At 38.1% G+C, this 25,553-nt stretch overlaps 1 protein-coding gene across 7 annotated transcripts in view; it reads right to left on the bottom strand.

Moving 5' to 3' along the window:
* Bltp1 (bridge-like lipid transfer protein family member 1) overlaps window positions 1–25,553 on the bottom strand; it is a 181,565-nt gene that overhangs the window by 2,028 nt on the left and 153,984 nt on the right. For all 7 annotated transcript variants that reach the window (XM_060378234.1, XM_060378239.1, XM_060378238.1 and 4 more), the window contains 14 exons: window positions 24,599–24,800; window positions 21,979–22,179; window positions 21,112–21,291; window positions 18,000–18,137; window positions 17,042–17,299; window positions 16,428–16,578; window positions 15,777–15,934; window positions 15,457–15,649; window positions 15,025–15,242; window positions 11,896–12,147; window positions 9,980–10,183; window positions 8,108–8,302; window positions 7,546–7,680; window positions 4,014–4,179 (listed from right to left, as the gene is read on the bottom strand). In XM_060378234.1, the coding sequence (XP_060234217.1) occupies window positions 4,014–4,179; window positions 7,546–7,680; window positions 8,108–8,302; window positions 9,980–10,183; window positions 11,896–12,147; window positions 15,025–15,242; window positions 15,457–15,649; window positions 15,777–15,934; window positions 16,428–16,578; window positions 17,042–17,299; window positions 18,000–18,137; window positions 21,112–21,291; window positions 21,979–22,179; window positions 24,599–24,800 (2,651 nt within the window). The remainder of the gene's footprint in view (window positions 1–4,013; window positions 4,180–7,545; window positions 7,681–8,107; window positions 8,303–9,979; window positions 10,184–11,895; window positions 12,148–15,024; window positions 15,243–15,456; window positions 15,650–15,776; window positions 15,935–16,427; window positions 16,579–17,041; window positions 17,300–17,999; window positions 18,138–21,111; window positions 21,292–21,978; window positions 22,180–24,598; window positions 24,801–25,553) is intronic.

The following is a 25,553-nucleotide window of genomic DNA, read 5'->3' as shown; positions in this document are numbered from 1 at the left end:
CTTACAAATTTAGACTTACAAAACGAAAACATATCTTCCAAATACTTGCATTTATACCTTTGAAAAATGCACTGGCCCAAAGTAATAGCAATGTTAAAACTCAAAACAAAGTGTTCTGTTAATTTGGGTATGGCAAATTTTATCAAATATATATGAAAAACAAACCATAACTATTCAATGTAGAATTTTGTTGTTTTAGAGTTATTTTGTGACACAAATATGTCTGAATAATAAATTAAAAATATTATCATGCTGAATGTTGGGCTGGGTCTGTTCTAGATACCATCCAAGGATTTGGAAAGTTATAATTTGAATAATAAAGTGGATAGGAAGCAAAAGAAAGGATGTTAATCACAACACACAAAGCAGGTACCACTAATTATAGCAACTGCTATAATTAAAATTAGAAAATACTTTCGAATATTTTGTATGAAAAATGGTATGTCATGACTGGAAAATATGACCCACTTTAAAAAACTATTATCTGATAGCAATAGAGTCAGCATTATATAGGCATGGTTTTATATTATTCAATATGCAAAAGGAAGACATTGTGACACTGTGGCGTTGTCATAACATACTCAGTAAGAAACTCTGATGGCTCCTTATTAATGATGCATGACTATTGAGTCTTGTTACTGTGGCTGTCTAAAACTTAAAAGTAAGGTTCTTGCCAGAAGGTGAAGAAAAGCAACAGCTTAAGGAATTGCTCTGATCTTGTAGTGACTGACCAAGAAGTGACAATGCTGGAAGCTCATTGCAGCTGAGCTGCTCTCAAAGCTTTCTTATATTTTTTTTTTGCTTCACCTAAGGGAACTCTCAAAAACAAGAAAGAAGTGCAGAAATAGTAGCCAAAGATGAAGAGATTACATGTGACTGACTTGTAAGTTTACTTTAGGTAACTAGTGTTAACCTATATAAGATTCTCCTGACTTCTTTCTCAGGATCTGTTGTGATGTGAATGTGAATGTTTCCCACAGGCTCATGTGTTTCAACATTCTGTCACCAGATGGTGGCAATTTTGGGAGATTATGAAACCTTTAGGAGTGGAGCCTGGAATGTGGGGGGTAGGGGCAGGCTTATATTTCCTGTTCTTTGCTTCCTGGCTACAGATGCCTCAGGATCTTCTTAGTCCTTCCCTCTCCTACCTAAGCTGCTGCTTGTTGGGTATTAGGTCACAACAATGGGAAAATGGCTACTATCTAAAGTTAGTACTGAGAACGGGGTTGCTGCTGTGATGAACTTGACCATCTGGTTCTTAGGCATTAGGAACTGGTTTACTAGAGGATGTGGTTGAGTTGGGAACTTTGGTCTGAAAAAAGCCCTTAAATATTATGGGTGGAAATATAGAAGTTAACGATACAAAAAGATATGTGGACAGTGGTGGTCCAGCTCAGGAGGGGGATAAGGACTCTGTTGGGAACTGGGCTAGAACCTTCTCTTCCTATATTCTGGCAAAGAATTTGGAATATTCTGAGAACTTGAGTGAGATTGAATTAAAAAATAATATAATAATCTGTTTGGTAAAAGAACTATAGCAGAATAGCATTCAGGCTATGCTTATCCAGGTCTAAGTAAGAGTGAGCAACAAATGGAAAAGATAGATATAGTGAGAAATTTGAAATTTTTTTTTGTTGCTCTTTTATAAAAATAATTTTATAAATTACAGTTTATTCACTTTGTATCCCACCTGTAGCCCTCTCTGTCAGCCCCTCCCAATCACACCCATCTCCTCCCATGTCCCTCCCCAACTCCACTGATAGGGGAGGTCCTCCTCCCCTTCCATCTGACCCTAGCCTATCAGGTCTCATCAGGACTGGCTGCATTGTCTTCCTCTATGGATTGGTAAGGCTGATCCCCTATCAGGGGTAGGTGATCAAAGAGCCAGCCACTGAGTTCATGTCAAAGACAGTCCCTGTTTCCCTTACTAAGGAATCCACTTGGAGACTGCGATGCCATGGGCTACATCTATGCAGGGGTTCTAGGTTATCACCATGGTTCTTGGTTGGAGTATCAGTCTCAGAAAAGACTCCTGTACCCAGATCTTTGGTTCTGTTGTTCTCCTTGTGGAGCTCCTGTCCTCTCTAGGTCTTTCTATCTCCCTCTTCTTTCATAAGATTTCCTGCACTCTGCCCAAAGTTTGGCTATGAGTCTCAGCATATGCTTTGATATCTTGCCAGGTAGAGTCTTTCAAAGGCCCTCTGGGGTAGGCTCTCGGTTTTTTTAAAAACTACAGAAATATAAAACCACATTCATGCTTTTGTTTTAATTCCAGGTATAGGGATTTGTGGGGCTGCTTTGGGCTGCATGCTTCCACAGCAGCTGACTATGATTTGCCTCATGCTCTAGCAGAAGAGTGGTTTTGCCAGCTACAGTTAATTTCTGCAATTGTGTGACATTTGGAATTCTGGGAACTTTTCAGAGGGTATATAAATGTGAGGGCCCTGAGAGGTGGGGCTAGTGGTTGTTGGTCATTTAAGGAGGTTGGTTGCAGTTTGTTAGTAGCCATTGTCAAAGAAGAGACAAAAGAAAAAAAAATAGATTCAGGAATTTTCCTAATTCCTCTCTCTCTTCTATCCTTGTTCTTTCCTGTCTAATGTTAGAGGATGAAACTGGGGTGGGGTTAGGAGGAATAAATGGTGGGAAAAGGAAGAACCCACAAAGTAGCAAAGACCAGCTATAGATAAGAGATATCTGTAGTATGGTAGAAAAAAAAAAGTAAGTTTAAAACTGTAGATAAGACTAGTGCTAAGAAAGTAGTTGTTAAAGGACATTAACACTATTAAAGAGACACTTTTTTGATCTGCACTGGAGCAACAGGAAAGGTGCCCTTAAGACTTCATTCATCATAAAGTCCATCTTGTGAAAATGCAAATTCATTAGAAAGTAGAAAGCCTCAACTGAGAATGTTGAGAAAGGGGTTCCCTAGTGGGAGAACAGCTCCTTAGGAAGTGTTTCCAAGGACCAGTACATAGAAGCTGATTCTACTTTTGTACAACAGGGCAGGCTACATCTTCAGCCAGGATCAGAATTTGGCAGCACTGTCTACATGGTTCTGGTTTTATAGGCAAGAATAATACAAGGGTAGAGGGATCACAGAGGCTTGTGGCAAAGTTCCTGAAGCCACTGAAGCCAGACACTGTATAGCACAGTATCAGAGACTCTGCAATGAAGTCCCAAGAGCCTACTGCTTGAAGCTGTGAAAATGAAGTCTAAGCAGTAGTGAGAGAGCCTAGAAAGATGGAGATACCAGGATCAAGGATGTCTCCTGAGAAAAGCTGGCCCAAGAGAAGAGGGTATGTATGTTTCAGGAGGCAGAGCTGAAAGTGGAGCTAATGAAGACCTTTGGAGCCTTGGTTTCTACCCTGTTGGGCTTCAGTACTCCCTTGGCCCAATCTTTCCTTGCTATGCCCCCATTCCTCCTTATGTAATGAGGAAGGTTTATTCCGTGCCACTGTATGTTAGAAATATTAACTTGTTCTTTGACTGTATAGTAGTTCACAGTTAAGAGATTGCCTTAAGTCTCAAAAGAGACTTTGGAGTTTTAAATACAGTTGGGACTATGACAACTTTTGAAGGTGAACGAATGCATTTTTCATTATGAGATAGTGGTAGCCTGCATGGGATGCAGTAGGTATTGTGGTTTGAACACAAACTATGGCCTACACTGGACAATTTGGTCCTCAGGTGGTGGTACTGTTAAAGGTTGTACAGGTTGTGAAACCTTCAGGAGGTGAGGCTTTACTGCAGGAAGGTACAGGTCACTAGGGGAAGGCTTGAGGTGTTATAGCCTGGCTCCACTTCCTGTCACATTTCTAGTTCTGATTGTGGATACACTGTGACCAGCTGCCTCATGCTGTGCCACTAGGATGGACTGTATTCCCTCTTCAACTGTGAGCCAAGATAAGCCCTCCCTCTTTTCAGCTTCTGGTCAAGGATTTAGTCACAGCAATGGGAGAAACAACCACTCCAGTACCCTTAGACATGCTGTGGTACGCACACACACTTCTTACCTGAGAGTAGGCTCCAGATGCCATGTGTTGCACATAAAGTCTCGCCAGTCCACAGTAGTGTAAGTGATACTGTCTTCTCTGTCTCTGTCAGAGGAATTATCATCATGTATAATAATTGGACATTTTTGTCCTGGTCGAGTAGATAGAATCCGAGGTGGAAAAATGGCTATAATGAAAAAATATATATATAAAGCCAGATCTTATAAATTTATTCTAAACAAACTTAAGAACCACCACTGGCTCTATTATTTTATCTATTACTATGCCAAGTCTCATGTAAATACACTTGTTAAGGGCTGGAGAGATGGCTCAGAGGCTAAGAGCACTGGCGGCTCTTCCAGAGGTCTTTAGTTCAATTCCCAGCAACCACATGGTGGCTCATAATCATCTATAATGAAATCTGGTGCCCTCTTCTGGCCTCCAGGCATACATGCAGGCAGCACATTGTCCACATAATAAATACATAAATAGATAAGTAAATAAATAAATACACTTGTTGAAAGGTATCTTAAAATAAGCCAAGACAAGGTTGTCACTATGATAAAGAATGTAGAGATCACACATGTGATAGCAAGTGTAGGGCACAGTAGTCAACAGAGTTGGATTTCTTAAACAATGAGCAGTACTTGGGTATGCTGGTCACACCTGTAATCCCAGCTGACTAGAGATGGAGGAGACTGACAATTTCAAGACAGCCTAAAATTTAGTGAAATCGTGTCTCAAAAATGTAAAGGAGGGCCAAGGGTTATCTATTCCATGGTAAAATACTTTTTTGTCCATGTGTGAAACATTGAACCTTGAGTTTAAACTTCAGCATGATTAAAAAAAAAGTTTAGTTGGAGTGTTATTTATTTCCCAAATTCATTTAAAGTATGTAATCAATGTCTGTGATAGTTGCATAGTTATGTAATAAACAGTGTCAATAAATAGCTTTTTGTGCAAAATCCTTTCTTCATAGTGCTTAAGAAGTCTTTTTAAAGTTGGCTGCCATAAATACACACATGTATGATCAAATCTGAGACACATACAGCTTTTTGTGTGATCTAATTGAATAAACAGTGTTTCTCTTGAAGGATGAACTTAAAACACAAAGTGGACTTAAAACAATTGTATATGATGTTCACTGTGCAGCTCTTATTATAACTTGATTGGAAATGAGCTAGAATGCACCACACTGTCAGAACAGAGATGTGTATGAGTTCTGCTGCCTGCTGGGCTTTTATTATTGGTGGTAGTACACAGCTATAATATATCGCCATGTTCTGGAAATTGCTGGTTTTAGTTTAGTCTTACATTATGGGAGAAACCTTCTCAGAGATCCTACTGTTTATTTTGACCTAAATCTGTAATAATGAACTATACTTAGGTGACTATTACACTATCTTTACAACTAAATCTTCACAGACAACAACATTTTGTCTTTTCTCATTCAAATGTTTTGAACTGTTTATGCACTAATGGGAATTGAGTGTAGGCCTACTGGGTGCTACACAAGTGATTTACCACTAACCCCTTTAGTTTCCTCCCTGAGAGAGACTTAGTAAGTTGCCTGGGTTGGCCTTGAACTTATAATCCTCTTAAGTCATTGCCACCACACCTGGTTATAAAACAGTTTAAATGAAGAGTTTTTTGCTTTAGAGGTAACTAGTTTGAGGGAGACTGAAACCAATATAATATTTCATGAAATATCAAAGGTTTGATTATAACATTTGAGAGAAATAAATACAGAGGCTTCTACATATACACAGCTTGAAAATGAAGCCTGCCTGTTGGTTTGCACAGGACCTACTTTGTGTGCATTATGCGTAAATACTGAACAGAGCATGAGCAGCAGGGTAACTTGTGACTGCTACACTTCAGTGCTAGGACAAGGAATGCAGGTTCATGCTTTGAGTAGGCTCAGTACACTGCAGTCTAGGGCAAGCTGTGAGCTATGCAGCAGCTTGAACTGGGGCCTGATATCACTCTCCACCATCGCTAGAGATTTTGCTTTCATTCTATTTTTAGTACATTTCTGATGAAGAGTAATAGAAGAACAGTCCAATCTATGTTATTAACTTTGTAGTCTTTCAGTATGGTCTTTTTGATAATCTTTTAGTTTTGAGGTATCTGCAAGGTAAATTTAACATTTTTTTTTCTTCATGGAAAAACAAAATAGTACTGTAGAATGACCTGAACAAGCTATATTTTCCCAAGCTACATTTAGTAAGAATCACATGAAGAACTGGACGTGGCAGTGTAGCCCTGCAATCCTAGAGCTATGTGGGAGGCTGAGGCAGGAGGATCAAAAGCTCAATGCCTGCCTTGGATGCAGAGTGAGCTCAATGTCAGTCTGGGCAATTACAGGAAACCCTGCCTGACCACCACCACCACCACGACCACTACCAGGAACAACAAAAGGTAAAAAGTGGAGTGTGCATATAGCTAAGTGGTTGAGAGCCTGCTAGCACGCTTGGGACCCTAGACTCCAGCACTGGGGAAAGCAAACATCTGAGATATAACCCATTATAACTTCATACTTTACAAATGCCACAATGGTTGTGCAGTAAACACTGAATAGAATAAATCACCATGTTTGAAAGGGCATTCCTCACCATTTCAAATTACCTCACTTCATCAACAGTTATGGAGTACAACAGTACATTCAACCAATTCCAAATAGGTTATTAGGGTTGTAACATATACTGTGTTACAACACTTATGGAACAGTAAGGAAACCAACGTTATATAGCTCATGAAATCAAAAGCAGACTACCAAAGTCTGAGTAATTTATTTATAAAACCAAACTGTTCTCTGCATAGTTATCTTATTAAATTTAGTTTCTCCAACTGTATGATATGCATAATAATGCAACTTTATTAGGTAGTTGTTTCTTAGTAATTTTACTGAAATCTGTAGTATTTCCTCCCATTTTCCCACTTTGCAAAAGTCATATATAAGGCTTGACTATAGACTTTCATATTTTTAGAAACTTTTAGAATTTATTTTTTATTTTTATTTATGTGTATGTGTACATGTATACTGCATGTGTGTATTTGTATATGTGTATTCTGGGAAGAGAATAGAAGCAGGAGTTACAGACTGTTTTGAGCCACCTTCCCAGTGCCCCACCTTAAAAAAAAAAGACCTCTTTATAAAGTAAGAAACACTTCATGATGGCTCAGCAAGTAAAAGGATGTGCCACCAAGGCTGATGACCTGAGTATAAGTTTTGGAAACAACACAGTAGAAGAGAACTGACTCCTGTAAACTGTCCTCTGACCTCTACATGTGTGTCTTGATGAACCCCACCAAAACCAAAACAAATAAATGTAAAAAGAAAAATTAAAAAAAGTGCTGTGTACCCAGCAGATACTTGGGAAGTCTGTCCTATATTCTAAGCAATTGTATTTCCTGACATTTGGAGCCCACAGAGGAAAAAGGCATTCTTCTTTCATTCTATCCTTAGACCATTAAAACATTCTCCATGTTAATCCACTAAAATCTGCCTTTCCTGTAAATTGAGAGAAGAAAATAAAAATATGCAACACACCCTTTTCTTTTTCTTTCAGATATGCTGACACTAGATCGTGGAGAAACATGATGAGCTCAGCATCCATAGTCACACAGATGTGGTCAGTGAACTCTGTCACCACACTGCACTCTACCTTGGGTTTCAAACTGGCATCTGCAAAGATAAAGGTCTTTTACAGTAAAAATTCCATGAAACAAGGCCTCTTCCCTTCAACAGATTTACACAGATCCATGTAAATGCATCCACTTGAAATCTAAATATAAGGAAAGTGAACAATTGCTATGTGCATATGACTTATAAACTAATGGTAATGTATTAAAACATTCTGAGAATATGTCATTGTTCCTTAAATAAAATAAAGTCAAATCATTATTCCCAGTATTTGAGAGAAAAGGCACAAGCAAGCTAAATAAATTTGCCAGAGGCTATGCACATCTAGTAAAACCATCAATTTGACTTACATCATCAGTGTTATTAAATTAAGATACCAAAATAACCTGCATAAGAGAGTAAGAAAAAAGTTTCAAGTTTCTTTAGACTTTTCTTAGTAATTGTTAAGACGAGATATTTCTCCACATACCTTGTAATGAAGGCTCCTGTGGTTCTTGAACATGAATTGATTTAAATTCAAGCTGCATCCTTGGTAATGCAAAGATAGTCTCTGTTTCATGGCTGTAGCTAGAACCTCCTCTGAACCCACTCAACAAACTAGAATTCTTCACAGTAGTACTGTTCTCCGTGTTATTAGCATCAACATTACGAAGTAAGTTTAACTCTACATGCATAAAACAGAAAGAGTTAAGTTAAATCAAAGGGTAATGTCACCACACTGCATTTGAACAATGTATTTAGAATAATCACTAGAGTCTAGTGACAAAAAAAAAGTTTATCTCTGAAAGTGATAAACTATATTGAGATACAAGCCAATAATTGTGGCCTCAGAGTGATAGATTTACCTGTGTTGTAGAAAGTCTGGCTTTTAAGACACTATATCAAACTCATCACTGTATAAGTTGGAAATAATCATATTCTTAAGAAGAAATGTACATGTATACATTATTGTTGTCAAAACTACAACTCTGTAATGTGAATTTTGGGTAAGTCCAATACCTACTAGTTATGGTTTCTCTAGTTTTAATGCGATGATTACTTTCAATATTAAGCATATCTTAAGTTGGTATATAAAGATTGAACACTAAATATTATCCTGACCCTTGAAATTATATAGAATTTCTTATTTTTCAGAACATATGAATACCCTATATCTGTGAAGATTATTGCTGGAGATACAAAACAACTGCTCCCTGGAACATCCTAGTTGAAAGAAAATCTTTAAAAACAACAGTAACAACAATAACCCTTATTTCAAATGTAGAAAGGTAAAAATAGGCCAGTCTAATTTTCTCTTACCCTCTTTTCTTCTTGACATATTTTTACCCATCCAGAGTGTCTCCCTATTCCTGAAAGTTACTCTAAAATTGCATGGTACAAATAATCTTTTTCATTTAGAAAGGTCATTTCTAAGTAAAACTTTCTTTTTTTTCTTTATTATTATTATTTATTACAATTTATTCACTTTGTATCTTGGCTATAGCCCTCTCCCTTATCTCTTCCTGTTCCCACCCTCCCTCTTTTTATGCCCCCTATGTCCCTCCTTCAATCCACTGTTAGGGGAGGTCTTCCTTCCCTACTATCTGACCCTCGCGTATCAGGTCTCATCAGGACTGTCTAGATCCTCTTTCTCTGTGGCCTACCTAGTAAGGCCACTTCACCATGGGGAGTTGATCAAACAGCAGCAACTGTGACCATGCCAGAGACTGTCCCTGCTCCCCTTACTAGGGAACCCCCATAGAGACTGAGCTGACCATAGGCTACATCTCTTAACATGTCTTAATCTAGTCAGCTTTTCCAAATACCAGATGATTGATAAAAGCAATGTTACATATGCAAACCAAAAGCAATCACAAAAGAATGACCTGGCAAATTACCATAGAAGTGGTCTAATAGCTATTCATCAAAAGCATTTCTTAAAATTATGAATTGATAGGAGTAATATTACTGAAATTTTTCCAGGTAAGTAGAATTTTACATTTTTGGCATTCTGCTAGTTGGCTGTATGATACAATTCCCAAATGTTCAATTTTTATAACTATATTTTTTCAATATCTTCTAAATATTTTCCAAATGTTATGAAATATTACAAACTTAACTTCATTTAAAACCAATTTATTTAGGATGGTTTCATTTATAAATAGAAAAATTTGAGTATATAAAATGTTCTACCACCAGGTTATTGATTCTTATATTAAATAACCACTTTGTGTATTAGCAGAAATAAAATGAAAACTGTGACAAGGCATGAAAACTTGACCTCCACTAAAATTCTAAACAGCTGACCGAACTCAAAATAGAAAAAGAAACAAAACAAGCCCAACAAGGCTAAATATTTAACCTTCATTCCTTGTGGCAGTGACATAGTTGAACCATTCTTTTACACTTGCTACTCCATGGGGTGGGTTTTCATGGCGACGCCTTGTTATCTTGGTTATTGTTGCCATGGGACTTTCAAGAGCACCACACGGTTTGGTAACCATGGTATTATGACCCAAATGAAAATCCAGTGTTTGAACAATGTATGTAGAGTGATCACTAGAACCTACAACACAAGAAATGCATGTTTCTAAAAGTGATAAACTATATTTATATCTAAGAAAATAACTGTGGCTTCAGAATAACAGATTTATTAGCTAAAGCTAAACACAGAGTAAGAAAGGCTAAGGAAATGAGAAAGCCCACAAACAGTTTAGTTAACTGGATTTATCCCAGTGAGATGAAGAACATCAACCATCTTGTACCAGGCAGTGGTACACACCTGCAATACCAGTCAAGAAGCAGAGACAGGAGGGTCATGAGTCACAGGACAACTTGGGCTAACAAGTAAGACACTGTCAAAGACAAAACAAAAAGACGCACTGAATAAGAAACTGGTCAAAGAAATTGTTCTTTTTAGATACTTCTATTACTTTGAGAATTTTATACATGTTTTGGTGTTCTTTAAAAAAAAAAAAAAACAAAAAAACATCAAGGCCAATTTGCACTGCCCAAATATTCTTGGAGGATGGTATTCCAGGGTTTTATTACTGCCCTCAAGTTTTGTAATGAAGTCTTGTTTGAATCTCCTCACACCACCACTATCTTCATGTTTTTATAAGGAATATTTCTAGATAACTTGCTAAGCCCAGTCATAGCAGCACTGAATTTAAGCAATGGAGAAAGATGCACGTTTAGAAGTATGTTTAGATGTTTTACAAGTCTAGACTTTATTGAGCCATTTCACTGGCAATAAACTACCTGATCTGTTGGGTATAGGATAACAAATAAAGATGGATTTCCCCTATAAAAAACACTCAGTAGGGCTGGAGAGATGGCTGAGGGGTTAAGAGCACTGCCTGTTCTTCCTGAGGACCTAGGTTCAATTCCCAGCACCTTAAGAGCATCTGTAGGACTCAGGTTCAATTCCCAGCACCCATACGGCAGTTTACAACTGTCTGTAATGCCAGTTCCAGGGATCCAACACCTTCACACAGACACATGCAGGCAAAACACCAATGCAAATAAATGTAAATAAATTATAAAACACAAACACTCAGTAGGGCCTACTAAGATGATTCAGGGTATAAAGGCACTTGCTACCAAGCCTGACAACCTGAATTCTTTAACCCCTAAGATCCACATGATGAAACTGACGACCAACTCAAGTTGTCCTCTGACTTTCACATGTATGCTATAGCACAAATGTGTCTCTACCAAAAGAAATAATTGTAAACAAACAAAAGCACAAGGAGGTCAGGAAGATGGCTCAATGTATAAAGCATTTGTTATGTAAGCATGAGGTCCTAAGCTTGAATCCCCAGAACTAATGTATAGCTAGAAACAGTAGAATGTGTCTCTTATCCCAGGGTTTCTATAGTGAGACGGACATAGGGGAGTCCCAGGAAACACATGAGTCAGCTATCTAACCTCAAACAAGGTGGTAAGGACTCATACCCCAGGTTGTCCTCTTACTTTCACATGTACACTGTGGGATGCACATGCCTTCACTCATACATATACATGTGCACACATCATACAAAAACACACATACACCATACACATATGCATATCATGCAAAAACACCCACCATACCCACAGACACAAACATCACACAAAACACACATACACCATACAGAAAGATAGACAAACACGCACACCTTCAAAATGTTAACACACAAGATTTCAAAGAAAGAAAATTACATCAGTCATTTATGATCATGCCAAAAGACAGCAAAGAATAAAAAAAAAAAAAAGGCTGGAAATGTATCAGTTTACCATCTTCCCAGATTTTCTGAGCTTCAGTCCAAAAGGCAATATTTGGTTCTTCTAAATGAAAAAGGGCCCAGGATTTTGAACGGAAATTTGGACCATGAAAACAAGCCAGGGTCATATGATTTCCATGTAAGCTCATGGATCCTCCAAACTGCATCCCATCTTCTGGTAATGGGATCTGAAATAAGGATATGTGGCATCCAGATACCACCTTTAACACCCCAGGCCAATGTCGATGGTGTGCAGCGTCAAGCACTACAAGAGAACCAAGAAACATTTGTCATAAATCATCTCAACTATCCTGAACAGGGCAAAAGGCAGAGGTGGGTACATTCTAGAGCTAAAAGTGACTACAATAACGAGTGGAAATAATGGGGGATGTTGAGCAATTCTTAAATACACAGTAGGAAAAGATGTTGCATAAAGATGGACACAGCTTGGGTAGGTATTAGCTTTCTAATGTTTACAACTCTCACAACTTGTATATCTATAATGCTGACAGACTTACAAAAAGCTTGTATTTTATACAATTTCTATGCAACAATGAATACAGCAATTGTCAGTTAGGTCTATCAACCTTCCCTCTGACCCTAGTAGTCTATCAGGTCTCATCAAGAGTGGCTGCATTGTCTTCTTCTGTGGCCTGGTAAGGCTGCTCCCCCCCTCAGGGGGAGGTAATCAAAGAGCAGGCCAATCAGTTCATGTCAGAGACAGTCCCTGTCCCCATTACTATGGAGGCCACCTGGATACTGAACTGCCACAGGCCACCTCTGTGCAGGGGTTCCAGGCCATCTCTATGAGTAGTCCTTGGCTGTAATATCAGTTTCAGAAAAGACCCCTGTGCCCAGACTTTTAGATCTAGAACTCTATATTTTTAAGTCCACCCACTATCTATTTTATCAGATCTGCTTTTCAAAAGAATTTCCTAGGCAGAGGCCTGCTCAGTGAGAGAGCATCTGCTTGGTATGTACAGGCCCTGAGTTCACTCCTTGGCATTTTCAAAATATATACTTCCAGGTATTAAATGTTTGAGAAGTGCTTATCAATCACAGAATTCAGATTTAGATTTTTTTCACTTATTCCAGTAATGCCCCTTTTGACTGCTTTACCATTTTTATCTACTAAGGATCATGCTTTGTGTTTAATTGGCATATTTTCTTTAAAACAATTCTCTAAATCTGGTGATTGTTTCTCTTGACTTTGTAAAATGAAGTAAACCATACACTTTGTACAGTACTTCAATGTACATATGCTTGCTAGCAAGTGTTTATAAGGAATATAAAGGCCCATAGGAATGAGAAAATGGCACTACAGAAGTCACTGAAGAGTCATGTCCTTCTGACAATTTGGTTAAGTCTATTTTATAAGTGCAGTCATACAAAGGAACTATGCCAAACTAAAGAATAAGAAGATAGTAACAACCAGATTTAAACTTTGAATGTGGTTTGAATAAACTACTTGGTATTTGTGGGTCAGTCATGAAGTTTGAATATTCCCTGGAAAACAGAGAAAAACGGCAAAGTAGAAAGCTGGAGCTTAGAAAAGGGTAGGTGAAGTGAGAGACAGAAAGACCCGGAGGGGACAGGAGCTCCACAAGGAGAGCAAAAAAGTCTGGCCCACAGGGATCTTTTCTTAGACTGACACTCCAACCAAGGACCATTCATGGAGATAACCCCTGCACAGATGTAGCCCATGGCAGCTCAGTGTTCAAGTGGATACCTTAATAAGGGGAACAGGGGCTGTCTCTGACACGAACTCAGTGGCCGGCTCTTTGATCACCTCCCCCTGAGGAGGGGGGGTGCAGCTCACCAGGCCACAGAGGAAGATAATACAGTCACTCCTGAAGAGACCTGATAGATTAGGATCAGATGGAATAGGAGGAGGGTATCCCCTCTATCATATGATGAGGGGAAGGGCATGGTAGATAAGATGGAGGGAGGGTAGGATTAGGAGGGGACGAGGGAGGGAACAGGACAGGAGCCTACCACAGAGGGCCTCTGAAAGACTACCCAGCAGGGTATCAAAGCAGATGCTGAGAATCAAACAAACTTTGGGAAGAGTGCAGGTAATCTTATGAAAGAAGGGGGAGACAGAAAGTCCTGGAGGGTACAGGAGCTCCACAAGGAGAGCAACAGAACCAAAAAGTCTGGGCACAGGGGTCTTGTCTGAGACTGATATACTCTAAACAAGGACAATGCATGGAGATAACTGAGACATGTTATTTTAATGACTCTCTCATTCCCCCTCAAATCCCATCCATTGAGGACATGTAAGGCATGTCCCTATCCACTGCATTCTGAGACAGGGTCTTACTCTTAAACTGTCCAAGCTGGCCTTGAGCTTGTGATTTTCCTGCCTCAGCTCCTCAAGTAGTTAAGATTAGAGAACTATGCCACCAGATCCAACAATAATTCTCAAATTAGCCAACTTTATGAGGAACAACAGGAGCTCCAGACCTCCATGGCCCTCTGCCCAAAACTTTCCCCTATATCTTATCTCAGTTCTTACAGCCACTGACTTATTTCTACTAACATGTCACTTTAGAAAAAGCCTCCCCATGTCATCTTTTCTGAACTAGCCATTCTTTCACTGTAGCCTTCTTTATATCCTACCCTTGTTTTTTTTAAATAATCACTTAAATCTTCCTGAAACCATGTCATTTAATGTCATTAATTATTTCATGTATTTAATTATAGTCTCCATTTCCTATTTGAATATAAAGTTCATGAGGTTCGTGATCTTGCAATTCTTGTGCCTAGAGAAGTACTGAAGCATACAGCTGTTGCTGAATAAATACAAGCTAATTTGTCAATTACTGAATGAAAGATAATAGCCCACCTAATATCAAAGTTAATAGACTCAGTTATTTTGCTTCCTCAGCCATTGCCACAAACCAGAATATAACACTGTCACAAAGTGAGCATGATGCAGGTAAGCTGTGGTGGTCGTAAAACATAATACCTTCACAAAGGCAGCTGATGCCATTATTAGGAGCATAGTCAGTTTTCTGCTGAGTGGATGGAATGGAGAAGCCACAGGATGCTTTCAAAGCATGGCATATAAATAGGTTACTTAAGAATGTAACACACAAGGAAGACAAAGGCTCTATCAATGTTGAGTTCTAATTCTTACATTGTTCTTGTGAGTTTTTCTCCAGGTTGTTTGTCATTGTCTTGGGTGGAAGATAAGGAACAGGTCCCCAGGTCGACAGGGCTCGTTTACTAGTATCAAACTGTTGTGTGAAAAACTCTTGAAGCTTCATTCCTATTTTTATCAGGTCTGGTGTGGTTGATCTTGATATCATTACTTGAAAAATATCCCATTTCAAATCTCCATGCACAAAAATCTCACTAGAGCATGAAACAGAATTTGTATCATAAACTTCAGAGAAAATAAAGTAATGCAAGAATAATTACCCCCCTTGTCCAGCCTTTTCATTTTTATTAGTTGTATAATATAAAATACAACTGTAGAAAAAATGAACTCCTCCTCCCTTCCCTGAGTGTTAAAAAATGTTTAGGGCAGTCATATGAAGTTTTCAGAAGGAGGCATCCTAATAAATACCTTTTATCAGTCATGCTTGAATCCAAAGCGTTATATAAGTTTACTTTCCATTCATCCTGAAGCTTAAGATCAGCATTACTGAAGATACCCATGAGGATACTTGAGCCCATGTAATCAACCCGAGATTCAGTAGAACCCATGGTAATCTGTATTTTGTGGCTGGGTTGCTGATTTGGATGTTCAGATATATGAGCTAAAATAAAAATAATAATTACTTTCCATAGAAATACTCATGGAAAAACATATCAAATTCAACTTTCTAAAACTTTTTTCCAACATGTTTAAAGATAAGCTACTGATTTGTAAAAATTTCAACATACCAACCATCTCCAAAGCATTGACATCAATCGTCCCACCAACTACTCCTCCTTTGGAATCTAATTGTGACCTTCCCAGACCAACAGACATGCTAATCTCTCGATCACGGTTACTTCCTACAGAAAGCCGACCTTGGCTTTTCAAACCACTAGTTGTCCAACTAAAAAGAAGAAAAGGTTGTTAGATAAGTGGCTGGTAATATGAACTAAAAACAGTAGTTAAATCAGATTAAGTAGAAGATCCAATTGGACAGTGAATATTTTCTTCCTTTTTGAGTCAGGACCTCACTGAGTTGTTGAAGCTGGCCTTGAATACTGCAACTCAAATGATCCTATCTCAGCCTCCTGAGTGCTGGGATACCACACCCAGCTCCACACATATTTGAACTAAAAACTATGTGGCAGATGTTTGAATATTAAAATGAAGCTTTGTAGCTAGAAAACTATCCTCTTTTCTTATAATTTTCCTTTGGGAATGTTCCATATTATTTGTATTACAGGATCCTTACAATACAATTTTGGGAATAAAAAGTTTACAACTTTTTACTTATTTACTGTCTCAAAAATTTTTACATTTAAAAGGTTTGACCTGATTTACAACACCATAAGAAACATTTAAAATGTTATCAGATATATTTTATCTGAATAGCTTACGTTGTATTTCCCATGACATTACTCATATTCATTTGAACGTTTAGTTGTTTCAAGTTGATAGCGAATACAACAAGTGTCTCCCATGGTGTTCCTTGCTGGCTTGCTGCTTTGTTTGATTTGTTAACAGGAGTTGATGTTTTTGAAATTGAATCTAAAGGCAGAAAACCAAACACACACTTATTCACACAAAGCAAAGCTTATTACAAAGTAAAACCCTAGTTTCTATAATCTAAAAGGTAAACATGATATTCTTGTATGAGACTATTTAATAGTAGCTACATTGCTTCTAAAACAGGAGAGATGAGGGAGCTCCATGTGCATGGGATATATACAGCTTGAGATATAACTGCACAGATAATTCATCACACTAGGATTTTCTTCACAAAAGAGAAAACCAAAAAGTGTTTCAGTCAAATAGAAGCCTCAAAGGCAGGGACCATTCTGAAATAGAGGCACTGGCTGGGTACCTGGCATTTCATCTAATGGATTCAGTGTGCAAACAAAGTACTGACTTTGCTCATCATACTTAAGTCTTGGTTGTACCAAAAACTTTAACATTCATATTGATACATTTAGGCATAATCACATGGACAGCACAAAAAGAGCAGTGTTACCTCTTCTAGGAACCGAAGAGTCTGACACACTCCTTGATCTTATAGAAGCGGGAGACTTGAGGCTCTGTGCTGCTGTCCCTGGTGACATGGTATTATTGGTCATGTGCTCACTGAACACATTGGGTGACTGAGGCATATGGGTGAAAGAGGCTGACTGACTTGGCTGATCCCATGTCCTGCAGTATGCTTTCCTTGATGACTCAGGAGAAAGGTGCTGGCTCACCCCTTCAATGGAATCAGGTGTCCCTGGACCAGATGCTAGCATAACAGTAGAAGGCAAAACAAACAACAACAACAACAAAAACCTCACAGTTAAGAACATTAAGTGAGAAAAGTCCTTTTACCCAGATACTATTTCTAACTACATGACATATTCCTTCCACTTCTCTATTTGAATACTGGATGGCAGTAAACAATCTGTAGAGAGCAATCCAGTATTTTATTTAATTCTGGAAGAAACTGCAGCAGAAGGGAAAAACATATTTTAGCCCCATGACAGGAGAGAGAATAGACCTACTCATGAGATTTTTTTTTTACATTTTCCACTGTATCAGGCTAACTGTACTCTTCACTTCATAACCTCTTCAGCTCAACATAACAATACTTATAACAGTATCTAAGATCAAGAAAGAGATGGGGGCAAAACAGGTAGTATGTCTTCAATATTTTCCTTTTCCATGCTTTAGCTAATTAATTAAACTTGCAGTTTCAAATTTACAAGGATTACAGAGTAAATTCTTAGAGAATAAAATGTTAGCAGGTAATCTTACAAAGAATAAGGCACTGTCTGGCATGCCCAGGGCTTGCCATTAGAAGGACTCGACAGACATTCTTTTGAACAAATGAATGAATTACATGGTAGAGCTTACAAAGTAAGTTAAAATTTATGTTATTATTAAGGATATTGTTTTCTTTAACCCAAATTAAGAGAAATCCAATTATTACACAACAAGCTTACTTGGCAAATTTACAGTTTGGTCTCCAAGGAACAGGCGCCTTGCAATACTTCTCCTATACCAAGCTCTTGGAAATGCCAGGATTTCACTGAGTCGGCGCATATCATACTTGAATGAAGCAGACCCTATATCACAAACAGCTGATGAAGAAATAAAGTTTGTTAGAACATACTTCTAAACCTCTTAACACTTTAGTTTTCAGACATGGTGTTACAGAGCTGAATATGAATATACTTCCTGTTCTAAACCATGAAATACCAGTGATTTTATGTCTTTCTTCAAGTTACAGAAACAGTGAACTCTAAGACCATTAGCTCTGTGTCCCTTTCTTGGAGAGACAGCAAATTAGGGCTCTATTATTCTCTGTCACAGCTATCAGGGATGATCTAGAGATTAGCTATATAGTAAGCTTTCAGCTCAGCACAGGGATCATCTCAAATCGGAAAATAAGTCAACAGTAAGAACTGGAATATGAGCTTGCACAAAAAACTGCAAAACACATAGCTGTGTGGAAGGAAGAACTAACTCATTTCCCTTCGGTTCTAGGGCAGAAGCTTTCACATGAAAAGCATCCTTATGGCTGCCTTCAGGAGCTCTGTTTGGCATCATTCTCCTGCCTCCTTTGTCTTCTGTTCCTCTTCCACAGCTTCTTTAGATTGGCATGCCAATGACTTCAGGGACACAGTGCCTGAATCCATACATCCAGGCTTGGTGGCCAACTGACCACTGCTAGGTCTATACTCACTCTCACTTCAGTTTGTTTTACAGTTATTTAAGTTAGTGGCTTCAACATTCCCCTCCAAATCATGTAAGCTCAAACCTACCTTCTGCCTTCTATTACTCTTTATGTGACCTAGGGATTTTCTTCTCTTACTCTTTAAGCTATTCCCATCTTTCCCTTTTTACTGTTACAATCAGATTTTCACTCACTATTGCAGATTAAAAAACCTTCTCATGCATTTTCCCCTATCTTTTGTAGTACCATCAACTCTCTTTCTAAAATATCAAACTGAAGCATCATCCCATTTCTTTAAAAATCTCTAATGGCTTCTTACCACCTTAAGTATAAAAATCTGATCCCTCAGTTCTATCTGAGCCACAATATGCTCCTGGTCTATTTCATCTTTACTTTTAGCCAGGACTTCTGCTCCATCCATTCTGTACAATAAAGTGTTTAGTTAAACCTCTTGATACAGCCTTAATGCTCCAAAGGACCCTACCCCCCCCCCCCCATTTTTGGAACCTCTATGATAGAAAACACAAAATATAGTCTGTGGTATTATTATTTTGTCCACATATGAGACCTTGCATTACTCATGTCTGTTCACACCAGTAACCTAGCATAGTGCCTGACAAAAGTCAACTATAAAACATAGGCTTAGAAATGGTGGAACCTAGAAAAGATCATCCTTAGTAAAGTATCCCAGAAGCAGAAACACACACACAGTATATACTCACAAGTGGATACTAGACCTAAAATATAGGATAAACATACTAAAATCTATACATCTAAAGAAGCTAAACAAGGGGGACCTGGGATAAGATGATCAAGGAGCACCTGGGGTAAGATGATCAATCCTCACTTAGAAAGACAAATGGGATGGACACTGGAAGTAGGAGAAAACAAGAAACAGGACAGGAGCCTACCACAGAGGGCCTCTGAAAGACTCTGCCTAGCAGTGTATCAAAGCAGATGCTGAGACTCATAACCAAACCTTGGGCAGAGTGCAGGGAATCTTATGAAAGAAGGTGGAGTTAGTAAGACCTGGAGAGGACAGGAACTCCACAAGGACCAAATATATCTGGGCACAGGGGTCTTTTCTGAGACTGATTCTCCAACCAAGGACTATACATAGATATAACTTAGAACCAGTGCTCAGCTGTAGCCCATGGTAGCTCATTATCCAAGTGGGTTCCCTAGTAAGGGAAACAGGGATTGTCTCTGACATGAACTCAATGGCTGGCTCTTTCATCCCCCCCAACCCCCACCCGCGGGAGAAGCAGCCTTGCTAGGCCACAGAGGAGGACATTGCAGCCAGTCCTGATGAGACCTGATAAGCTACAGTCAGGTGGAAGGGGAGGAGGACCTCCCCTATCAGTGGACTTGGAGAGGGGCAGGGAGGAGATGAGGGAGGGAGGGTGTGATTGTGAGGGAATGAGGGAAGAGGCTACAGCTGGGATACAAAGTAAATAAACTGTAATTAATATAAAAAATAAAAATTTAATAAAAAACATAGGTTTAGGATATTTGCTAAATGATTATCATGTTAAGGAAACATACTATATTAGTGAGACTAATTATTAGAAAAGTTTTCACTTAGTATCCTAAATTCCCAAGATGATTATATGCATTAATTTTAAGTATTCAAGTTATAATGCAAAGAGAAAAAAATGACTAGCCTAAGACCTAATAATATAAAGTAGAACTTTTATTAAGGCTACTCATTCCATTTTTAGTGTTGCAAATATCTCCAACTAAAAACACATTTACAAATTTTATGGATTCATAACTACAAAGAGGCAAAAAAAAAAAAAAGAATTTTTGTTCTTTAATTTAGCATGTTTGTGCCCTTGAATATATCTACCTAAAAACATTTCTAACACTAGTAGCCTGAGTTGAGTCTTGTAGGCTGGGCTGAAATTCTTTCCTTTATCACTACTCTTAATGTTTAGTGTACTTAATATTTAAGCACTATTTAAAATAGAGGTTATTCCTAAAACCCCTGCTCAGACATAGCGCATGGAAGCTCGGAATCCAAGTGGGTTTCTCTAGTGAGGGGAACAGGGACTGTTTCTGACATGAACTCAGTGGAGGGCTCTTTGACCTTCTCCCCACCCCCCAGGGGAGGAGCATCTTGCCAGGCCACAGAGGAGGACATTGCAGCTAGTCCTGATGAGACCTGGGGTCAGATGGAAAGGGAGGAGGACCTCCCCTATCAGTGGACTTGGAAAGGGGCAGGGAGGGTGGAAAAGGGAGGGACTGAAGGAAGGGGCTACAGCTGGGATACAAAGTAAATAATCTGTAATTAATATAAAAATAAAAATTATGTTAAAAATAGAGATTATTGTTTAAAATAGTAATATCTTAATTTAAAACCTATGAAATAGGAATACCAGATATATTGATTAATGTAGTGTCCATTTTGCTTGCAGACTTGCTTACAGACTGACTTTCAAAAAATGAGGCACCCCCTGAGCGCCTTATCCGAGACAAGCTCACTTTTACAAACTCAAGGTTTATACTTAGTGAGTCTTTTCGACCGGTGACTGAAGTAGGTTCTTCATCCACATTCCCTGAAAAAAAAAAAAAACAAAAACAAGAAAAATGCCCACATGTATGCACATGTAAATACAGATGTGTATGTATGCATACAACTAGTTAATAAAAATTATCCAGTAACATTATACTGTAACATGTCACCAATCAAAAGTAGTTAAGTTAGGAATAATTTAGACCGAATAATCTAAAGAGCATTTGCATTTCACACAGTGGTTTAGGTATGTTGAAGCCCATATAAATAAGTTGCAATTTTGACAAACTCACTTGTATGACTGTAAGAAATATTCAGTAGTGAAACCTGAACTTTAAAATACAGATTTAGTTTTATTAAATGATGGTTTAATAATCTTATTTAAAATTACCAAGCATAACCTACATACTTTAAATTTTTACTTTTTATGGACTATAATTTTATACAAAGCGATTTGAAAATATATTTAAATATGTAGTATAAGAAAACTCTTCTATCTTTATATACTAAGCTATACATATCGTTTAACAAGCATTGAGTTTTAAATCCTTGTATAATCAGCTTATCTGAATTTCTTGTTCAAGTTTTTACTTATAGGGATAAAATAAGTATTATCAAAGTGAAAAAATACAAGGTTCTGATGTTGGTTTATATCCATTATTTAAGGTAACGTGGTCTAAGAAAAGAAAGCTTAAAAAATTTAACAAAAGACAGAAATGAGAAAATATACCTAGTCCTCCTGATCCAGATGTGAGACCAGAAACAGTAGATTTCTGTTTCCCTGCACCATAGGGGTGAAACACATATAGGGAAAAGTCGGACATGCATGCAGTGAAGCTCAGGCCAGATGAGCTGCTGCTGGAACCAGTCAGATCTGACTGACTGCTGCTGTGTCGACTTCGGCCAAGTGGACTGCCTAATCCTGATGAACCTGTAAGTAAGAGACATCCGAACATTACCACACACCAGGAAATCGACAAGCACTAACACACTATTTCTCAAAAAGCCAAACATAACCAGGCACGGTTGCGCCCATCTGTGATCACAGCATTCAGGGAGGCAGAGGCAGGCGGATCTCTGTGAGTTTGAGGTCAGCCTGGTCTACAAAGTGAGTCCAGGACAGCGAAGGGCTATACAGAGAAACCCTGTCTCAAAAAAACAAAAAAAGCCAAACATAAGGCTAAAAATATGAATTCAAGATAACTGCACAAAAACCAAGACCTAACCCCTGAGTGATTCCTTCCAAATCTGAAGGCTGATTTTCCTTCAACAGCTTCCATGCTTCTCTTGAAACTGTAGTTTAAGATTCCATCCACATATTTTGCTTCTAGCATTTTAGGTCAAATAATTCTTTTTGAAAAGGCTTTTCCGGATATTTGCGCACCGTTTCTGGTTTCCCCATTAGTATCTAGCCAAAGCCCCTCGGTTGTTGAAGGCATCTGCAGCCCTTGGTTAAGAACCTCTGTTTTAATGACATTTCAATTCTACTGTAAATTCCCACTCAAACTAGCCAACATTGCTCTTATTTATATTTATATTTTTATTTGACTTATGGGCAAAGAGCTTTCAGTTACGAGTGCTAGAAATCAAGAAATCCCCAACTGTACTTTACAGTAAAAGTTTTCATGAAACAAATGAGGTAGACAGCAAAATTCACCATTTTAGAAAACACAAGTGCTACTTTGTACATAAAATTTTGATAAGGATAGATCTTCGTAATAGCATCTCTTATTTTCTATTTGCAAAACCCATTGTTCCTAAATTGCATAATTCAACATGACACAAAGCATTCAAAAGCACACAGATTCATGATTTGTTAGTATTCTTATCATAGTGCTTCTAGTGGCATGCAAGCTAAAACTACAATGCGAATTACTATTGAACTAAAAATATAAAAGGGATTCATTCTACTAGTACATGAAATATACTTACAACTCTGCTCTATTATATATTTTTTCTAAAAATGTCACACCTCTAATATTTTGCTTTTGTTTATTTTACCTTTCTACTGAACTTATTTATTCTTATTATTTATTTTATTTATTATATTTTAAAAATTCTTACTATCATTTACTATAATTTATTCAATTTGTATCCTGGCTGTGGCCTCTTCCCTCATCTCCTCCCAATCCCATCCTTCCTCCTTCTTCCCCCCCTCCTCTAGTCCACTGATAGGGGAGGTTCCTCCTCCCCTTCTATTTGACCCTAGGTTTCATCAAGACTGGTTGGTTGCATTGTCTTCCTCTGTGGCCTGGCAAGGCTGCACCCTCCAGGGGGAGGTGACTAGAGAATAAGACACTGAATTCATGCCAGAGAAAGCCCCTGCTTCCCTTTCTAGGGAACCCACTTGGAGACTGAGTCTACGGGCTACATCTGAGCCGGGGTTTTAGGTCCTCTTGATGCACTGTTGTTGGTTGGGATATCATTCTCTTCAGGGACCCCAGGGCTCAGTTTTTATGCCTCTGTCAGTCTCCTTTCGGAACTCTTGTGCCCTCCAGGTCTATCTCCCTCATCTTTCATAAGATTCCCTGCACTCTGCCTGAAGTTTGGCTATGAGTTTCAGCATCTGCTTTGAAACCTCAATCAGTAGCCTTGCAGAGGCTGTCTGTGGTAGGCTCCTGTCCTGTTCCGTCTTCTTTTGCTTCTGATGTCTATTGTGTTTGCTTTTCTGAATGAAGATTGAGCATCTTTGCTAAGGTCTTCCTTGTTTAGCTTCTTTAGGAGTATAGATTTTAGTATGTTTATCCTATATTATATGTCTAATATCCACTTATGAATGAGTATATACCATGTGTGTCTTTCTGCTTCTGGGTTACCTCACTCAAGATGATCTTTTCTAGATCCAACCGTTTGCCTGCAAATTTCATGACTTCCTTGTTTTTAAAAGCTGAGTAGTATTCCACCTTAGACGCACTGAAGTGACAACACATGCTGGAAAGGACGGGGAGAAAAGGAACACATGCTGGTGGGAATGTAAACTCGTACAACCACTTTGGAAATCAATCTGGCGTTTTCTCAGAAAATTAGGAATAGTGCTACCTCAAGGAACAGTACCACTCCTAGGCATACATCCAAAATATGCTCAAGTATACAATAAGAACATTGCTCAATCATGTTTATAGCAGCTCAATTTGTAACAGCCAGAAGCTGGAAACAACCTAGGTGTCCCTCAATGGAGGAATGGATACAGAAATTGTATTCCATATTTACACAATGGAATACTACTCAACTTTTAAAAACAAGGAAATCACGAAATTTGTATTTCTAAATCTATCTAAATATACATGAATAACTATTTGGCATTTATTTAAACATAGTACTTTGAACCAGATGACTTAACATTTCTGTACCTGGCATTCCAGCTTTGCTGGCAGAGGTCTTTGCTGCACTCTGAGGAGCACTACCACCAGGGGATAAGGTCTCTGCAGGGTATGTAGTCCCCAAAGTCTCCAGTTCTCCTCGGTTTGAAGAAAACACTAAGTCCAGAGACGGTAGCTTCAGCATGCATTCTACTCTTGAAACTGGCAAACAGCTAAATTTGATCTGTGAAGGCTAAAGTGTAGAAAGCAGGGAAAAACATTTCTAGGAACTTCATAGTTAAAAATTCATATTAGATACAAACATAATTTTATATAATTTCATTTTTACATACATATACCAAATGTATTATATTTAATCACCTGATATTTAGAAATAATTAAATTTAATGCCATAACTTATAAAAACAGAAGGATGACATATGAACCAAAATACATTAACAGAATGGCACGATCTTTATGAAGCTAAATATTCTAGGTATAAAGCAATACTCTGCTCTCAGTGGCTCTAGGGCAGTAGGATTATTGCAAGTTCAAGGCCAACCTAGAGTATATGCCAGCCTGGGCTACAGAGTTGAGATCTTGACTATAACAAGCTAAGTATTTGAAGACCCAATGACATTTGGAAAATGCAGAACCTTAGACATATTTGTGTCAATATTATTTTTGTTAATAATCAAATTTTTTAAAGCAAGTAATCCCATGCTAAAACACTGAAAAAACTGCTGTGTTAGTAACAAAGGTTTTCACAAACCTTCAAGTACTTAGTATGTTTTCATCAAACCTTTAACATAAGCTAGTAAAAAAACGTCAGAGTATCAGACTAAAGATCTTTTGGCCAAACTGTTACTAAAGAAGTCCACGCAACAGATGATATCAGCATTTTTCTTTTTCTTACAGATTGATTTTAAAATTTTAACTGAGTGGTAATCTGAATTTGAAGTCTGGATACAGGTATCTTTCTAACCCTCTTTAATAAAAACATTAA

The sequence above is a fragment of the Meriones unguiculatus genome, chromosome 2 (assembly GCF_030254825.1).
Source record: "Meriones unguiculatus strain TT.TT164.6M chromosome 2, Bangor_MerUng_6.1, whole genome shotgun sequence".
Classification (NCBI taxonomy): domain Eukaryota; kingdom Metazoa; phylum Chordata; class Mammalia; order Rodentia; family Muridae; genus Meriones; species Meriones unguiculatus.
The sequence above is the reverse complement of the archived record's forward strand: the minus strand, read 5'-3'. Positions and strand labels throughout refer to the sequence as shown.